Source organism: Mixophyes fleayi, chromosome 5 (assembly GCF_038048845.1).
Source record: "Mixophyes fleayi isolate aMixFle1 chromosome 5, aMixFle1.hap1, whole genome shotgun sequence".
In the NCBI taxonomy this organism is placed as follows: domain Eukaryota; kingdom Metazoa; phylum Chordata; class Amphibia; order Anura; family Limnodynastidae; genus Mixophyes; species Mixophyes fleayi.
In genome coordinates, this window is record NC_134406.1 from 262,313,613 (window position 1) to 262,333,902 (window position 20,290).

Here is a 20,290-nt window from a genome sequence, read left to right on the forward strand (position 1 = left end):
CACGTAGGATAGACTATAGCAGGGACCGATGGATGAGGGGAATGCCTGGTAGAAGGAGGTTGCAGTAGACAAGGTGGGAGATGATGAGAGCATGGACAAGAGTTTGGTTTGCATCTCGGGTAAGATGAAAGTGCATACAAGCAATATTTCGAAGGCTAATGTCCAAGAGTTTAATTTGATGAGTACAGCAGAGAGCAGAGTCAGGGGTGATAGCAAGGTTCGAAGACTGAAGAACTTGTGGTGTTGTTGATGATGAGGGAGATGTGAGGGGAGGTGGAGACTTTGGGAGGAGGAAAGATAACAAGCTATGTTTTAGATATATTAAGCTTTAGGTAGTGATGGAACATCAATGTGGATATATCATCATCATCAAAATTTATTTATATAGCGCCAGCAAATTCCTAGCACTTTTCTATTGGGAACAAACATTAATAAGACAATACTGGGTGATACATACAGACAGAGAGGTAAGAGAACCCTGCTCGCAAGCTTACAATCTATGGGACAATGGGAGTTTGAAACACAAGGGCACGTGCTACATCATATTGCACATTGGACCAGCTAGAATGCAAAAGTAAAAAGTATTGAGTGGGCTGTGTGATCAGTCACACAGCAATGTTGGTCAGAGGGTATAGAGTTGGTCAGAGGGTATAGAGTTGGTCAGAGGGTATAGAGTTGGCCACACAAAATAGAAGAAAAGTCAGGAGTAGAGAGGTAGATTTAGGTGCCATCTGCAAAGATAGTGGAGGCCGAATGAGCGAAATGGTCTCCGCTGCAGGAGACTAAATGAGAAAATAAATAAAAGAGGTTTAGTGGAGGAAGAGTCGGTGGTGTTGTCAATTGGGATGTTGAAATCGCCTACTACAGAGTAAGTAGGTCAAAGATAGTTGTCACGGTTCAAATACAAGTGCAGCTCAGGAGCCAGGAATGAGGTGGAAACACACAAAGATTATTGCTGAATACTGAATATACAGGAATATGCAGGAATAAATACCGGGTAGATGGCTGATGAAGGTAAGTGGTAATATGGAGAGATCCAGGCAGCATAAAACCAAAAGCACAGCAAAGGAAAGGAACAACAGGATGGGACAACAATAACCAGCCCTGAATTCTGGGAGAGACAGGTATAAATGGAACACACCCAGGTGCATGAGATAATGAGTGAAGCAGTGTTAACTCCTAAGGAACTAGGAGCACAACAGCAGCACCTCTGGTGATCAGAGGTACTGCTGCTAACACATAAAATGAATACAAATGATAAAGTCTAATAGTCCAGAAGGCAGGAGCTGCCAGGCAAAGCAGTATACTGCAGGCAGATCGTGACAATAGTGTAAGAAATGTGTGAGCCAGGCAGGAAAGTTAGGGGGAGAGGAGGGTGATGTCAGAAGCGTAGAGAAGACAGGAACAGTGACTAGTATATGACTAGTAAAGTGCAGCGTGGAGAAGGTAGGATGCCTACTCCACCACCTCTTCTGTCTCCAGATCTGGGAAAGCTGCCTGTAGAAGAAGGCTGCAGGGCTTTGGTGCAGCCACCAGAGGGAGCCGGGTGATACAGAGGACCTGGGGAGATGATTTTTGGGTGTGGGGTAGTGTTTTGCAGTGAGTGAGGTGCGAGTGAGACAAGTGAGGAGGAAAGAAGTGAGGGAGGATAATAATAACTCTGCTGCGCAGAATTCATGGTACATAATTACGTTTCAGTGTTTCCTTTACCCTATGTTGGGTAAATCAATGTAAACATAAACCATCCCACTTCAGTATAACCAAAATGCACTCGGAAACTACCAAACATTATACCATATAAACAATAATACTAAGCAATGAACTCTACAAATATCCACTATGACATTAAACACATTAGTGCATGTTTAATTCTACAAAAACGATATAACAAATGGACAGCATAAAGATATACTAGTGGACTTAAACCAAACTGATTTAAATAGTACGTCATTACATTTTCAACATAATTATTACATGGTAGGAATAAAAAAATCTATCACAAGGATCATAAGCTCATAACAAAAGACTAAAAGAACCATTTAAGGCTGAATTCATCATTAGGCGTGACCAGATCGCTGACAGATCCCATTGGCTTATAACATGTGTGGTCCTCATTACCGGTAATTGTCCCATTATAAAGGAGCAGAGTATTTAATACTCACTGCTGTAGGGTCCTTCTTGTGGAGTGTGGCTGCCGTGACTTGTGTAAAGCCTCCGGGATAACTGGGAAAAGAAAATGTGCATAAATGAAGTGTATTAATCTCCTGGAAGCTTTCCTATTCTAAACAAGTCTATTTAGTGAGCTTTCAAATGGTTCTTTGTATTTGTTCCCGGTATTTACAGAATCAGTAACTACACAACTGTCAGAGCACAGTAGTAATTATCACCCGTACTGACAGATAAAACACAAGAACACACTTATTGTTGCTTGAGCAGGAAACTTTTACCTTTTCAATCAAAATACCACTCTGAAGTCAATGGTGGAATTAAGTTCAATTTTGCATGTGACAGAGGCAGTGACATGATGTGAGTAGGTGAATGGAGGAAGCCACGGACTGAGAGTTATATAGTGGAAGGAGCAGGGTCTTCCAGCAGCACAGAGTATATCAGGAGATGAGCGATGTGTTAGTGAGGACAGGCTGTATGTGACGGGGCAGTGACATGATGTGAGGAGGGGGGTGGAGGCAGCAGGAAGCCACAGACTGAGAGTTATATAGTGGAAGGAGCAGGGTCCCCAGCAGCACAGAGTATATCAGGAGATGAGTGATGTTAGTGAGGACAGGGCTGCATGTGACGGGGCAGTGACATGATGTGAGGAGGGGAATGGAGGCAGCAGGAAGCCACAGACTGAGAGTTATATAGTGGAAGGAGCAGGGTCCCCCAGCAGCACAGAGTATATCAGGAGATGAGTGATGTGTTAGTGAGGACAGGGCTGCATGTGACAGGGGCAGTGACATGATGTGAGGAGGGGGATGGAGGCAGCAGGAAGCCACAGACTGAGAGTTATATAGTGGAAGGAGCAGGGTCCACAGCAGCACAGAGTATATCAGGAGATGAGTGATGTGTTAGTGAGGACAGGGCTGCATGTGACAGGGGCAGTGACATGATGTGAGGAGGGGGATGGAGGCAGCAGGAAGCCACAGACTGAGAGTTATATAGTGGAAGGAGCACACACTGTTGAGAGAATTACTCTCTATATGAAACACATTTCATACATACAACTTAATGACTATGCAATATTATGTTAGAATGGTTTACAATAAAAACATCAAAAGATATGGGATATGTATGATATAATAATAACAATAATAGAAGATGATACAGCAAACAGACAAATGAAGAGATAGCGGTAATGATACAGTAAGAGATCCACCCAAACAGAGACGGAGGTTTTATGGTTGAAACCAACATATTTCAGAACGCAGAATCGGTTCACTAAAAATCACACTGAGGGTGAAACACTTTGTAATGGTATTCATCAAACAGCTGTAATGTACAAATAGTAATACAGGAATATAAATACTGAAGGGTCCAAGTCATAATGCAAATATAGAGGAAAAATCTGCAGGTTTCCACACTGTCCCCATATCAGCCTCCTCTTGGTCGCTTTGTGTGGCCGCCCTCCAGTGGGAGGAGTCATCAGGGCATAGCCAATGAGATTAATCATTACCATGCTGTGCTCTCCGCAACATCATGCGCCAAACTCTGATTTTCAGTAGAGCTAAACTGTATATAATATCTAAATATTACGCATAGCGCCACTCAGCCTCCAAAAAAAGATCACTGCGGATCTATGTACATTACATCTATGTACATAAGTACTATGTACATTATATCTAGGTACATTACATCTAGGTACATTACATCTATGTACATAAGTACTATGTACATTATATCTAGGTACATTACATCTACGCACATAAGTACTATGTATATTACATCTATGTACATAAGTACTATGTGTATTACATCTATGTACATTAGTACTATGTACATTACATCTACGTACATTAGTACTATGTACATTACATCTAGGTACATTACATCTACGCACATAAGTACTATGTATATTACATCTATGTACATTTGTACTATGTACACATTACATCTAGGTACATTACATCTACGTACATAAGTACTATGTACACATTACATCTAGGTACATTACATCTACGTACATAAGTACTATGTATATTACATCTATGTACATTAGTACTATGTACATTACATCTACGTACATTACATCTACGCACATAAGTACTATGTATATTACATCTATGTACATTAGTACTATGTACACATTACATCTAGGTACATTACATCTATGTACATTAGTACTATGTACACATTACATCTAGGTACATTACATCTACGTACATAAGTACTATGTATATTACATCTATGTACATTACATCTACGCACATTATATCTACGCACATAAGTACTATGTATATTACATCTATGTACATTAGTACTATGTACACATTACATCTATGTACATAAGTATTATGTACATTACATCTATGTACATAAGAACTATGTACATTACATCTACGTACATTAGTACTATGTACATTACATCTATGTACATTACATCTACGTACATAAGAACTATGTATATTACATCTATGTACATTAGTACTATGTACACATTACATCTATGTAGTACACAGAGCTCAGAGTATTTGGAGGTCAGAAGACTCACATCGGATCTGTCTACATCCTCAGCTCTGACATTCCAGCAGGTCATGATCATTTCCTGATTATACACTTTTGATTTATTCCTATTAAATAGCTGAAATATTAACCTCAACCTCCACAATCCAAAACTGATTTAGCCCAACTAGGAATACTGCAGTATTGACACTGCAACGGGTAATTGTCATTAACCCTCCAAAGTCTGTAATAATTAAAATAACTTACCCAGTGTGTGATGAATACACCTTCTGTTCCCATTTGTTCCCAGAGTAAGCGATATGTCTGGTGTTCCTCACCACCACGTGGTCTCCGCAGTCACCTGCACAATACAGGCCACGAGAACCGTTACAGGAGGAAGACACGTGGACGCTGAATGTTAGATGACTAATACATGCAGATAGGAGAATGGTGAAGACAGGAGTCAGAAGCAGACATGTCTTGGCCAATATTCAGCATACAAGGTCCTTAGGAACTAGCAACACCACTGAGGTATGAGGCACCATGTACCTCACACCTCTGATATATCGCTAGTACGTAGTGATCGGATAGGCTGAATTCTTATGAATAAACAAAAACATCTGCCTTCAATGTATGTAGGTAACAGGTCCGCACACCACAAATACTATCCTGTGTTCATGTGTAAAACTAAGAGCAACCCAGTGGGCAAAACATTTTCTGCCTCATTGGAAGCCCTGATATACCGATTGCAATGTCACAATGCTTGAAGCATACAGCTGTTACAATGTAACAATAGAAGATAATACAAAATAAAGATATAGAAAAATGTGTTTATCTGTGTATTTTTATATGACTGTACATCATTCGAGCTGTGTTTGACCCTGCAGTCAGCATAAGAGGGCGTATGAACTGAAGAAGAAATGTAATTGCCCCCCGGGCTTATTCTCAGGTTGGCGCTGAAAGCAATAATGGAGGACGGGCTTCCTTTGGTGCTTTTACTGGTATAAAAGGGCCCAGACACGCGGGGCCCGATTCATTAAGGTGCGCTAATGCCGATATGTTGCCGTATTCAGTGTAACGTCGCTCTGCGTAAGCCCAGAAACAAACCATGCGCCATAGAACGCAGCAACGGCAAAGTCACCTTTTAGTGCAAAGGACCCTAACGGCAACCTACTATTTCAGGGGCGTAACGGGGAAGGAACTGGGTGTATGCACAAATTCAATGTACAGTAAGGGCGCACCGAGCTCTAGCGCACGCAGCAGCGTTCGATTCACGCTCCGGGCATCTCTAAGGTACGTCATTTTCAGTGGTATCACTTGCTCCAGCTACAGGACTGGTGTAAGTGCCGATTACTAGTGATGACGGCTCTGTATGCAGCTAGGACATGTGATTGCAGTCAGGAGCAACTGTAAAAATGCAATTTATGCACAGTAGACATTAATAACATTCTAATAAAAACATTAATAAAATCCTAATAAATGTATTTTATAGGGAAAAAGAGAAAGAAAACAAACTTTTTTTTTTTATACTTTAATATCTTGTCATTAATGACTATATTATTAATCAGGTGACATTAATTAAATACTTTTATAAAGTCTATTTAAAGAGCCAGCTAAGATGCGTCCACCAGCCGGGTGGACAGAACATACCCTTATACACCCGAGAAAAGCTGAATTTACTGAAATGTCCTTTGTAAATGTGAAGAGATGATAACAAGGTACAACTATTAAATCTTGGAGTGAATCATTGGTATGAACAGATAATTCATTTCCACTAACAAAATGTCATTCGTTTTTGCTTCTCAGAAGAAGCCTTGAAAGCCAACAGTAAAAGAAGGATCTTTAAACCTGTTAGTAGCATCCATTCACTATATCAAAACTATAACATGAATTACCTGTGGATTAAAGAGGCTACAATTACTAATGTACAAGCAACTTGTTAGATTCCATCTCAGCACCATGAAATGCACTTGATGGAATGTTCACAGCGCTCGGGGAGTAATCTTACAGTGCTCCTCAGACGTGAGTATTTCTGCACCGATATTTATGGGTTTTAAAGCACTTTACAAGGGAAAGCTGGATGGTAACTAGAAAACATAAAACATTATGAAGTGTTATGCATTAAATCCGATAACAATCTCCAGTCTTAACATACCTGTCTATCCGGAAAGAAAATCGAGAATTTAACCCCATGTGCAGTCTGTGATATATTGCTAATTCCTCCGATACTGACACAGTTAAAGGGTTCCTCCGCCTTAATTTAACCCCTCCGTGTAGCACATAGCAGGGACACAGGATCTCTATGCTAGTACAGTACTGGAAGACCGAACGCTTTCATACATCTCCAACAGAAATGTTGGGGGGGGGGGGGGATTTGTCAAAACAGTGGTCACCCCTTATAAAATATTTTCCAAGTTCAATAATGTGTATTTCCAGTATGTAAGAGGAGGCCTTCTGTATACATGTCCACTAGCACTTACGGTTTGGCAACTGGGGAGTAGGGGGCTTAGAACATGGAATGTGATAACTCCTGAGTATAGAATGGTTGCTACAGTACAGATATGGATGACACGTAGGTTTGAGGATGAAAAGGGAGTGTTTGGGGTGCAATAAATAGGAGTAGATGTAGTTTAGGGAATGTTAGACTGTTGTATGTGGTTTAGTAGAATATTTTGTATACAGCAGGAGGATGTAGTGTAGCATTTAGTGGTGTCAGTAAAGCCACTCACACTTGTTGCAAGCATGTCGCAAGCATCACGGTCTAATCTGACAACACATGTGGGCGACCAAACTGCACGAGATCCAACCACTTGGACAGATCACTTCTGGCAACACTGGGGATGGTCAATGCAGCCGACAGATGACCTTCCACACAGGCTGATAGCGGTCAGCTCCCTCAGCATCTTCCAACATGCCCAATAATACACCTTTTAATGACCAGGCATCATGGGCAACACTGACCTGAGGCTGCATAATGTAAGCCTCACCCTTGTACGGAAACCAACGACGGCGTCGTTATAGGGGGATGGTGTCTAGCACGGCACATGTGAGGGGTGGTACTAAGTGGTACGGTTAATGGTTTGAGGAAATGAGGACGCAGATGAGGAGGCGCACACAGGTAAATAACTGTCACGTGTGTGTAATATTTATTGATTATTATTTAGTGCGTGTATGCGTTACGTCAGTATCTATCTGTGAATGTGTCACAGGCAGGCAGTGGTTACTTTATTATTATTATTACCATTTATTTATATAGCGCAACTAATTCCACAGCGCTGTACAGAGAACTCACTCACATCAGTCCCTGCCCCATTGGGGCTTACAGTCTGAATTCCCTCACACACACACACACACACACACACACAGACACAGACACACACACAGACTAGGGTCAATTTGCAGACAGAAAGTTAAGCTGGGAACACACTACAGTAAAAGAAGGATCTTTAAACCTGTTAGTAGCATCCCTTCATATCAGGTTTGTGAACCAATTATCTTTCCGATCACTCGATAAACGCCTGTTAGGTCCGATATCACATTAGTGTGTACGCTTCCAGGATCATGTTTATCGTTCCAAAGCACATTGTATCGTTTCATTTGATTTTGCAAAGACTAAATATCATGTCTGGGATATGTGGCAGTGTGTACGCACTCACTACCAGCGGTGTAGGCAGATATCTGTAGAGTGTGCATTCATGATCTTTTCAGCAGAGGGTTATAAGAGATGAATATCACAGATCTTCATCTCTCATAATCGTGTACACATGAATCGGCGTGATCACTGGGACTTTTGGTCGTTGGTAAAATCGTTACAGAAATCGCATCTGCAGCAGTTTTCTGTAGTGTGTACCCAGCTTTACCGTTATGGACAGCTGCTGGTGTCTGGGTGGATAAACGGGGAGGAGATTCATCCTTGTGCTAAAGTAATATAGATCGGTGTGAAAGACCAAGAATGGTTCAGCCTCTGGTATAACCTGAGCATGCCGACCAATGGAAAAACAAAAATCAAACCAGCTAACTGCAGTACGAGACACCACATTATAACTGGTACAAGACAGAATCTCCTCCTAGGTCAATTTCAACAAAATAATTCAAGGAGTGCACTCAGGTCGCGTCAACAAGACTCCTTCTGTACTTTGCATTAATTAGGGAAAGCCTGGCGATTTGAGGGTGTAGCTCTTTCCTCGTTTCCTATTAAAAAGCCAACATTTCCTCCTATATAAATCTCTCCAAAGTGCAATTTGCAGAGAGATGTTATCTGAGAACCCACCATACGTTGTAACGTATGAATTTTGTTTAATAGAGGTATTGTCTGACCCTATAATCTTCCATCACTACAGCTTATTGTTTAGTTGTTAGCCATACGCTGACCTCTTTACCATGTCCACATTACAATGACAGGTCAGCAATTCAAAAGGACACCATTAGGGTGCGGGGACTAAAAGAATCCATGATTTTAGGAAGAAACTAACAGAACTAAATGGTATGAACAGACAACAAATATATAATAGGTGTGATTTTATTTCTACATTCTAATGATGAGAAACAGTTGCTCACTGTGGCTGGGACAGATTGGTGGGTGGATATCAATCATGTATCTGACAAACTCTTACAGATTCAAAAGGGAGTGGCGCCTGACAACCTTGCAGAGTCTCTGACAACTATAGAACATTGCACATACAAGGCTTCTCTCTGTATCTCTCACAGCTCTGGATGAAAAGCATGAATTGGTCCACCCGCTCTGCGGCTATTTAATGTTGGGTTACAAAATTCATTTGCTGGCTTTGTGTTACGTAACGACTTAGCTCCAGGTAAAGGGCTGCACTGAGCCATCACTATTCAGAACAGACAAATTAATTCCGTTATTACACTCTCCACTTTATAAATGGTGCGTGCACTTTGAAGGAGCATAAGGGCCAATCAGAAGCCAGCATCTCTTGTCAACCTATGTATAACCTTCCGTGAATAATATAATGTATAAACACTAAGTCCTGATGTCATTAATTTACTGTTCATTAGGTAGATACGTGCAATATAAAGATTAATATAGCCACTACTATTAGATATTATTAGTCATCTCAGGACTGTGACCTGAATAAAAACATTATATAATCACAAACTCTTTGGAGACTTGTTATACTCTTATAATAAGTGGGTACATTAACCCAGGTATTAGAAGTCACTGAGGACTTATATGACCACATATGGACAAGTTCTAGAGCTTCTTTGTATTGCACAGAAGGAGGAAAGTGTCAACCAGAATAGAATCCCCTCCAACAAACCCTACATTAGGTGACTACTCCCAATAATATACAAGTCTTCCTAATGAATAACTGTGTGTTTACACAGACATTATTTATAGCTAATGCGTCACATGATATCACATATGAATAATGTATTTTGTACCATATATGGGTCACCTACCACTGAGGGGACTCCTAATATCCTTATCTTACTCAGAATAACAACTACCGTACGTCAATGTATGATCAGATCTGAAAGCAGCAGCCAATGACGAAACACATCAGCAATTTCCCATATTCACGGCAAACTTAAAACATACGACTTCACCCCTAAAAGACCAGAACCTGCGGCCGTAACTCGATAAAACCTGAAGGTATATGTTTATGGTGTATTACCAATGTCATCCTCACTGTAGCATTTACCTATACATTATTAATGGTGGTGTCTGATCACCTTGTGTTACCAGCAGATCGCTGCTCTTGGCAGGGATTGGCACAGTAAAAGACTGAAATGGGTAAGGAAAGGAGACCACCAAACACTTATTGTCCTCTCCGCCTCACAACCAATAATATGCCGCCGTCTTAAGAACAGAACGGCCTTATTCCTCAATCTTCTTCCAGGTCACATATTCATCACTAATTCTAAGGTGGACTCGCCATCAGTATAGGTCCTAGCTAAAATAAGTATCACAGATCTAAAGCACTATTTAGAGTTTAGCAATATTTATTTATTTACAGTTAATTATCTACTGGCTACATAGTACACAGTGCTCTTATCATTCACACAAGTCCCTGCCCCTACAGCTTACAATCTACCTTCCCTACTAAATGAACACCTGCCTGTCCATGAAACAAAACAGAGCGTTAAAAATGGAATTGAATTACGGGTAAAGTTAACCCGCTCGAAAATGGTTAAAAAACAGCGTTAAAATGAATTAACGCGGTGTTGAAAAAAAAACTTGCGGTCAATTGAATACCCCCCCGTAGAGACGCAAAAATTTGTGGAACCGTCTCAATTCTCTTTAGTATTATTAATGTAAAATTGACTTAATTTTGATGGTTCTATCAAATCAATTTTAACTGTGGAGATGACTAATTAAAAACTATAAGAAGTGATGCTTAGGTGTATGAAGAATCATTCAGCTGGAATAAATCTCTCCAATTCTGGATGACGGGATATGTGCTGACGATGAGGAACATGTAGAAATGCAGGACAGAGACAGCGCTGCAGAAAGATCACTGAACCTATAAACATATATACACTACGTCTGCAAATATGGTTCATCACTTTCAACAGCTGTCACTCAAGTATTCGGAATGAAGGCTGCACTGCAGAGGTCAACTGAGCGCTCCGTCGACAAGTCCAAACTCTTTCTATGGATCCCTAACCAGAGCGTAAGACACGCACAGATCGTGGGAGCCTCCGCAGACATCAATCACAGCGGTACTATACAACACAGCATGATTCATCTCCACAATCCATCAGCACCAAACATGGCAGCTGTTTATAGACGCCGTAAAGAGTGCTCCACCGCCCAATCTTGCGGTTAGTCACCACACTGTATACATGACCACAAATTGAGGTCTACTAACACTTGAGGAAGAGAATGTAAAACAAAATAAACTGTACTTTATCCTGTGCAGTCATCACCAACTTATCAGCTTACAACTCTCCACTTGAAGGTTAGCATTGATGATTTACAATGATTTTACTGAACGTCTCAGAAATCTCAGTGTCTTACTTATAGACAACCAGTTGTATGTCCTTGTGTCATGTTACATTTACACTTTGATTTCCCTACTGTCCGAAGCTGCGGAATATTGAAGTGCATTACAAATAAACTTTAAACGTAATTTACTCCATTTACAAGCAGTGTTTATTATCACTGATTGCAAGGTAACAGTTACTCCCGTAATTACTTCTACGGCCGGGAACCAACTAATAAAGGGAAATTTCCTTAAAAGGAACAACTGCTTGAAAAATGAAATAAAAAAAATAAATAAATCCCCAATTGCAATTGTGGACCGTCATCGCTTTTAGGAAAAAAATAAAAACTTGTTTGGCAGCAATAGACGGCAACATCGTGCTAGAGTTAAAAATACTAAATGTATGAAGCCATTCAACAATCTTGAACGGCAGATTCTGAACTGGCCCAAAAACTGATTGCACCGTAAATAAGGTTGAGGCCTTTGAAGGGCCTAATCTGATTGAATATTGAACCAGTCTGAATAATTCAAACATCTCTACTGTCTAATCCCCGTTAATGGTCTAATCTGTGGTCGTATGGAACCTGAAGCTGTAATTCTAATCAAAATCTGAATGTGACTGGCCATTCTTTCAGGATTTCTGATCATATGAAGTCATTGGCATTTGTGTTTGGTCATCAACCACTCACCTTGCATGACACTGATGGAATCCTTTGGTCAAGCAAATCTATTCAGCCGAGCAGCAATGATAATTTTACGTACCCATAAGCGTTAAAATGATGTTTGACATGCGCTTTTACTGCAAGTTATTGCAGCAAAGCGGATGCAAAAATAAAAATCATTGTGCCAAACACAATCGTACATATTTGCCATTTTTACATGTGTTGCTGTGCATTATCTTCTTCCGTTTCAGCAAGACTGACGGGCAATTGAAAACTTAAATTAATCTCAACGAGAGAAATCTGGCTGTAACCGCCTTTAATTAAACTGAAATGTAATGACTAAATTACTTTATTAACAGAATTCAATTACTTTTTTATACATTATATGTAGAAATTTTAATAACGGACTATAATGAATAAATAGCTATATTATCAATCCCTGTATTAAAGGAACTAAATAATTTCTTTATACTCTACAATATATGTATAAGTTCTTCCATCGAAGTTACATTGTGGGGCATGGTCCCCGCAAGACGCACTGAGAGATGTGGCTGCAAATAACGCTCACAGTTTCTAGACCACCCAGCAGGTCACATGTTCCAGATCTCCCACCAGAGCTGCAAATAACTAGCCTATAAATTGATTTGAGCAGCTTCCACTTTTGTATTTGTCTGAGAGGCATGTTGGTGTCAGTAGCTGAGAGGGGGTACTGGCACTGAATTGCTGTTTGGAGGCTTCTGGGGTACCTCTTTGGTAAGTTGGCTCTCAATTTAAAAACACATATGTATGGCCCAAATATATGGGACTCATTGTTTAGAGTAGGACCATCCTATTAGCAAAAGCGCCTTGGCGTGGCGGATGGCTTAAACATACATTTGCAAATGTGTGCAACAAAGACTTTTGCATTTTTATCTACAGTAGAAATAGCAGATCTGTTGCTGGCTATAGCAGTGTGCTGGGGAAAAAAATGTTGTGTGTAGTTTCCTTGCAGGATAACCCCACCCTTTCAAGCACCTGTTATGGCCTATAAATTGATTTGAGCAGCTTCCACTTTTGTAAATAACTGTCATAGTTTCCAGACCACCCAGCAGGTGACATGTTCCAGATCACCCAGCAGAGCTGCAAATAACTGTCACAGTTTCCAGACCACCCAGTGGGTGCTCAGGGAGAGTTCACTAACGGTCACAATTTCCACATCAACCAGCAGGTGCACAGGTATATTTCCAACTTTCACATTTTCCAAAGGACAATGGTAGTGCATAGTTGTAAATGGCGGCCGGACGTTTTGCGAAATAACTCTGAGACAATGCAACCGATTATGCTAATATTTTGTGCATGCAAATTTACAGACCAAGACCTTTAATTTGGTATACAAACAATGGCCCCGTAGATGCTACTAATATATAGATGGGAGTGGATAACACAACAAGATGCGGCCAAGAAATGTTTACGTATGCCCTTGGCTTAGCATGATAACAACTACATGTTATGTCACAGACACACGTTTAAAAAATGCAAATAGAACACACTTGTAAACACATATCAGGCAATCCGGTTTAAAGGCATTTTTACGTGAATATCAAATACACTGCAGGTAGCCTCAAACTGACGGACAAGTTACATTCGTGTTGATTTACCATTACCGTATCGGTCATTATATGACCTAAGTGAATATGTATATATGTTTTTAAGAAGTATTAAACAATATCTTTATGCCGGAATGCAGGACAATTGATGCACAGTCTCTAAAACAAAAAGGGGTTTAGTCTTTGTTCCACTATAAATGACAAACTGCTTCTGGTGCAGCTCGATTTTATGGGGGTAGATTTACTAAAAACATCTAAAAAAAAAGGAAAGGTGGATGTGTTGCCAATAGCAACCAAATTCTAGCTGTCATTGTCTAGAATGTACAAGTGATAGTTAGAACGTGACTGGTTGCTCCGGGCACTTTTACTTTTTAGAAGTTTTAGTTAATCTACCCCTAGGTCTCCCCAGTCACCTCCTTCCATTAACCTGCTTATTTTGGGCCACAGTGAAAAGTTTAGGTTGCCCATTCCATAAGGGTGGCCATAACGGATATCAGCTTCTTAGCAACTTGAGATCGCCGGACGACGGTGGCTAAAAAGAGACATTAACTTATCACATCAGTAAGGATGGATATCTAGAGCAGAGTCCCAGCTATGTAGATGGAAAACAGGTGAGCTGCTTCTACAAAAAATGATATTACATGCAGCTATGCGACTGCAGGGCAAGTGGCGCCTGTCCAGGAATTCTGATGAGTCTGTCAGAAGAAAGGCCCAGTCCTACCAATATGAGGAGGCCAGGTGGAAGCTGCCGGCTGGTGGAGGCATTAATAACAGTCTAATATATGTTCCTACATGTTTCATATATAACTGTACAATCTTCATCTTTTCAAAAATGTACAGTTCAGTCACATTCCTCAGCAAATTCCTATTTAGTGACAACGTTGCCTATTTCGATACTAATGTCAGCGCAGTATACAGTATACAGCTCCGCTTATATTTGTATCTAACAAGACATCAATACGCTCATAGCCGCCACTCTGACTAATACCGCACTGGTGATGACATCTATAGATCGCTGACACCTGGGGCCTGATTGTAGTCACAGAAAATAAAGAAATCCATGAATAAGTATAATAATCTGTACTATTGCATAATATATCATTCAGAAGAATCAATAGTAATATTATACATATATATATATATATATATATACATACATACATACACACACACACACACACACACACACACACACACGCAGATCAGCATCAGCATTCAAATCACATGCCTAATACTGTGTAGGTTCCCGCTTGCCGACAAAACAACTCTGACCCGTCAACGCATGGATTCCACCAGACCTCTGAAGGTGTCCTGTGGTATCTGGCACCAAGACGTTAGCAGCAGATCCTTTCAGTCCTGTAAGTTGCCAGGTGGGGCCTCCATGGCTCGGACTTGTTTTTCCAGCACATCCCACAGACGCTTGATCGAATTGAGAACTGGGGACTTTGGAGGCCAAGTCAACACCTTGATCTATTTGTCATGTTCCTTAAACTATTCCTGAATGTTTGCAGGGGGCAGGGAGCATTATCCTGGTGAAAGAGGCCACAGCCATCAGGGAATACCATCTCTTCTCCAGGTACACAACGCACACGCACCGGGTCGTCCACATAATGTAAAAGAAATCATGATACATCAGACCAGACCACCTTCTTGCATTACTCCCTGGTCCAGTTCTGGCGCTCACATGCCCATTGTAGGTGATCTTGGCGGTGGGCAGGGGTCAGCATGGGCACTCTGACCGGTCTACGGCTACAGCAAGCTGTGATGCACAGTGTGTTCCGACACATTTCTGTCATAGCCAGCATTAACTTTTTCAGCAATTAATACTACAGTAACTGTGGGATTGGACCAGATGTAGTAGTCTTCGCTACCCGCACGTATCAATGAGCCTTGGGCGTCCATGACCCGGTCGCTAGTTCACAGCTTTTCCTTCTTTGGACCACTTTTGGTAGGTACTAACCACTGTATAACAGGAACACCCCACAAGACCTGACGTTTTGGAGTTTCTCTGACCCAGTCATCTAGCCGTCACAATTTGGCCCTCGTCATAGTCGCTCAGATTTTTACGCTTGCGCCCTTTTTCCTGCTTCTAGCACATCAACTTCAAGAACTGACTGTTCATATATCCCTCCTCTTGACAGGTGATGTTGTAATTAAGTGTATGTCTCTATATAACTAATATATATATCACACACACACTTCAATTAAATTTGTTTTAAAATATAACAAATATTATAATTCTATTAATGAACAATACTAGGCATCAAGTAAGCGCTTGACTCATAAATGAGTCGGACAATCTGTAGTGTTATTGCACAGTAATCGTTATATAGGCTCCGCAGAAGCATAGCCCCCATGTTACTCAGACTGACTGCCGCTGAATTGATGGGAATACGATCAGCTCCTTCACACCTGCTGATCAGTGGCTGCTTGTCCTATTCACCCGGGAGAGGCTTCTACATTACATCCCCCCTGTAAAAGGAGATTTAAAAATAACCAGGAAGGAAACTCATTTGTCTTCAATTCTATTTCCAAAAACATCTGGAGACACGATCTCACTTTCTCTGATAAATACCTGTACTGAACGGTGTAGAATGATATTTTGCTCCTGCAACAACTACTTGCTGGACTGAAGTGCTGTGATATAGGGGCTGATGCAGGTTGGCCGTACACCAATCACAGTGTATCTTGGCTGAAACTACTCTGTTCATGCCCGGAAAGTGGGTGCACACATATGCGCCTGTGCAGTTTCCGGCACTTGCATCTACTGCGCCTGGAGAGTCGCGATGGGGGTGGGGCATGCAAACGCAAGATAAGCCCGCTAAAGGCAGTTACGCCAATGTGGCTCATGCAGACCTGCACTAACGCGCATATATACGCCTGTAAGTGGGGGTATCTTCTACACCGGCTATTGGGCAGGTGCAAATATGCGCGGATGATGATGACAGCGCATAAACTAGACGCATACACGCTGCTGTAATATCGCCATAGATTATTAATTCTTATTATTATATATCTATAGAGAATTCTAGTACAGAAAAAAGTACAAGGAACTTTAACAGGAATACATGGATGTCGGACAGGTCCAGTCTATTTGGTGTTGGGGCTGAATGGTCACATTATATGGGGCTTAATTAGTTCATTCGTCAGTCAGCCTAAATCACTGTTTGTGTGGAAAACACCTTATACCTGAAAATCTCATATATTATGAGAAAATTGTCACCAAGTAAATATCTTCACTATTAAAAGCTCCTGTAACTTCTACATATATACGGCCGGTAACGAACTGGGGTTGCATTAAAAAACCCACTAACCACATGTGAATATGAATATAAATACTATTTGTTTGTGCATGAATTTGATATACGGTTCACAAGGGTGCACCCGCACCTGATATGCTCTGGACGTATTCGTGAATATAATAGAATAAAGTTACACAGCATACAACTGTAGGCATTGTGACCAAAATATCCTATAACATTGGTAATGCTTTCAGTGAAGGGGATATGAGAAGATAACTGGCCCAAAATACTGCAGTAAAAATGCTTTATCATATACTGCCCTCTGCTGTTGGCATGTGGTGTTGCAAAACTTAATAAACCCTAAACAAAATATTTAATAAAATAGCACATACGGGGCCTGATTCGTTAAGGAACATAAGTCCATTTACGTGCCGTATCTTGCGTAAAATCGCTCAGGCATTTGTGAAAACGAGACTTCGTGAACGCAATTGCATGGAATTCATGTTCGTAGGCAAATGACACATACGGCTGCTTTAAAGAGCAGAACGAGGGTGGGTAGAGGAGGACTAACGTAGATATTGCACAGTAAGGGCGTGCCAAGGGACAGCGCGGGCACAAGGGGCCGATCCACACTCTGGGCATCTCTTAGGTGTTATTCAGCCAGATCCCTTGCACCAGCTACAGGGCAGGTGTGAGTGATATTAATGACGGCCGCGTACGCTAGAACATGCGCTTGCAATAAAGACAAACTGTAAAAATGCATTTTATGTACAGTACGTATTAAGAACATTCTGATATATATATTTCATGTAACAAAGAAAAAAGTTTTTTTCATGTATTTTTATTAATGATTATAGTATTAAGAGGTGTTAATGTATTTCATAGTAATTTTTTTCCCCATGCGTCCTCACTTTATATCGTACATATCCTACAATTTGTTCTATCTGTCTGCATATGGCAATGACGTATAACCAGAGCGTTCTTAGACCCGTATATTGTGTGTATTTATATAGCCTTTCATGCATTGCATGGCACTGCCAGGCCTTGCTTGGTTATCACTACTTTGCCAACTATCCCGGAATGCCCGGGAGACTCCCGAATTCCGGGTGGGTCTCCCGGGAGAGCTGACAATTCTCCAGCATCTCCCCAGTTCTTAGTGAAGTGGGCAGATTTGATGCCTCCATGATGCGATTCTCCGGGAGGAAACAGGCGCAAACACGAAGAGAACATACAAACGCCACATAGGTTGGGCCCTGGCCAGAATCGAGCCCTGTGAGGCAACAATGCTAACCACTGTGCCACCATGAATAATGATGCAAATATACCAATGGAGAGACAGAGAAAGATGCTGGTTAAGACTGGGATGAGTACAAGAGACAACAATTGACTGATATATGAGGGCACAGAGAAGAAAAAAGTAGATATCTCTTTTTTGGGATCATATGGTGAGAGGGTGAGAGGGTGTGGGAAAGCATTGCATGTCAGATCTAGATAATCTTGCCCTTGAAGTAGGAAGCAAGATCTTGGGAAGCAAAGGTGGTCAGAGGGCGCGAGTGGATTGAGAAGAGATTTAAGTTTAAAGAGACGTTACAAGCGTGATATGGCTGAGATTGTAATGCCGAGATGAGAGTAGTTGGAACCGAATGATCAGGGGCTGTTGCTACAGTTTGATTAAAATGTGATTCAGCCCGGATCGGTCAGGAGAATGTAGAAGCTGGGGAGAGAAGTTGTTGCAGAGATGTGGAAATGAACAGAACTCAGATGTCTGAAGGTATGAGGGGGTTCGGTAGAGGTAGAATCAAAAGAGACTAAAATGTTTGGGTAGAGATTGCAGTTGATCAGTTGATGGTAAGAGAGAGAGAAATGAGTGTTAAAGAAATTAGAAACGGAACAAGATCAAGGTAGTGGCCACCGCGAGGATTAGAAGACGGTCCAGTGGAAGAGCCCAAGGGTGGATGGTAGAGAGTAGTTTGAAGAAGAATGTGGATAATTATTAGGGATGTTGAAACCATCTGTGATGATGGTAGTAATGTCAGAGGATAAGAAATAAGGTAACCAAGTGGAGAGATAATTTGGAGGGGTCCTGGGGGACGCAAGATCACAGCAACAAGCAAAGAGAAGGGGTTAAAAATCCGGATAGCATGTGCTTCAAAAGATAGGAACATGAGTGATGGGACAGTGTGAAGAACTGTGAATGAGCAGTGTGGTGAAAGGACTCCGAGACCACATTCTTGTCTGCTTCCAGGGCACCATGTCACAGGGCTGCAGGTGAGGCAGTATCTGATTGTGTGAGCCATGTGTCTGTGACTGCCAGAAGAGGTCACGGATGGAGGTTAGTTGCTGCGTGCATTCCACAGGGCACATCTGAAGCCTCTGAGAGTGATAGAAGACAGCTGATGTGTTTGAGGTTTGCTGTAGAATCAAAATGACGTGTATGCGAGATGTGGGGGAGACCTGGATTTGGTGATCTATATATGGAACAGATAATGGCACGATTTATAGTCTTTTATTTCCTGGCGGACGTTATTACAGCTAAGGAATGAAGGTAGAAAAAAGTCCAAGGGCTAGATTTACTAAACTGCGGGTTTGAAAAAGTGGGGATGTTCCCTATAGCAACCAATCAGATTCTAGCTATCATTTTGTAGAAAGGTACTAAATAAATGAAATCTAGAATCTGATTGGTTGCTATAGGCAACATCCCCACTTTATCAAACCCGCAGCTTAGTAAATCTAGCCCCAAGAGTGTTAATTAGAGGCATGAAGAGTAACGAGGAGACAATATGGATAAAGGGGTGTGATGCAGGGAAGGTAAAGGATGTTATCATTTGAATGATGATGCCATAGAAGGATGGTAAGAAACAAGTTTGAAACATTGTGAGATTTGATAGAGGTTTGACAATATACGTTCAGGCACTAAGGTAAATAAAGAGATACAACCAGTAATAGATATGATATGTAATCACTGATATGTACATGATTAGAAAGTAACAACTCAGACACTACCTTTGATTTCTCAGTGTATCCAGACAACGGACATAATGAAATAATTGCAGGGACAACAGGGCAACACAACCAGTGAAGATAATGTAATTATACTGCAATACTTCTGACATAATCTGTCCCCGACTTGGCATGAGAAATGAAACTGTAACAATACCAGTATATGTTACTGCAGAACATTTTACATCTGGTTC

The 20,290-nt window shown here is 41.1% G+C and overlaps 1 protein-coding gene across 1 annotated transcript in view; it reads right to left on the minus strand.

The window, feature by feature from the left end:
- The window catches only part of MRPL13 (mitochondrial ribosomal protein L13), a 59,614-nt gene that overhangs the window by 37,807 nt on the left and 1,517 nt on the right, over window positions 1-20,290 (minus strand). Inside the window, exons 3-4 of the mRNA XM_075214015.1 lie at window positions 4,924-5,017; window positions 2,163-2,223 (exon numbers count right to left, since the gene is read on the minus strand). Coding sequence (XP_075070116.1) covers window positions 2,163-2,223; window positions 4,924-5,017 — 155 coding nt within the window. The remainder of the gene's footprint in view (window positions 1-2,162; window positions 2,224-4,923; window positions 5,018-20,290) is intronic.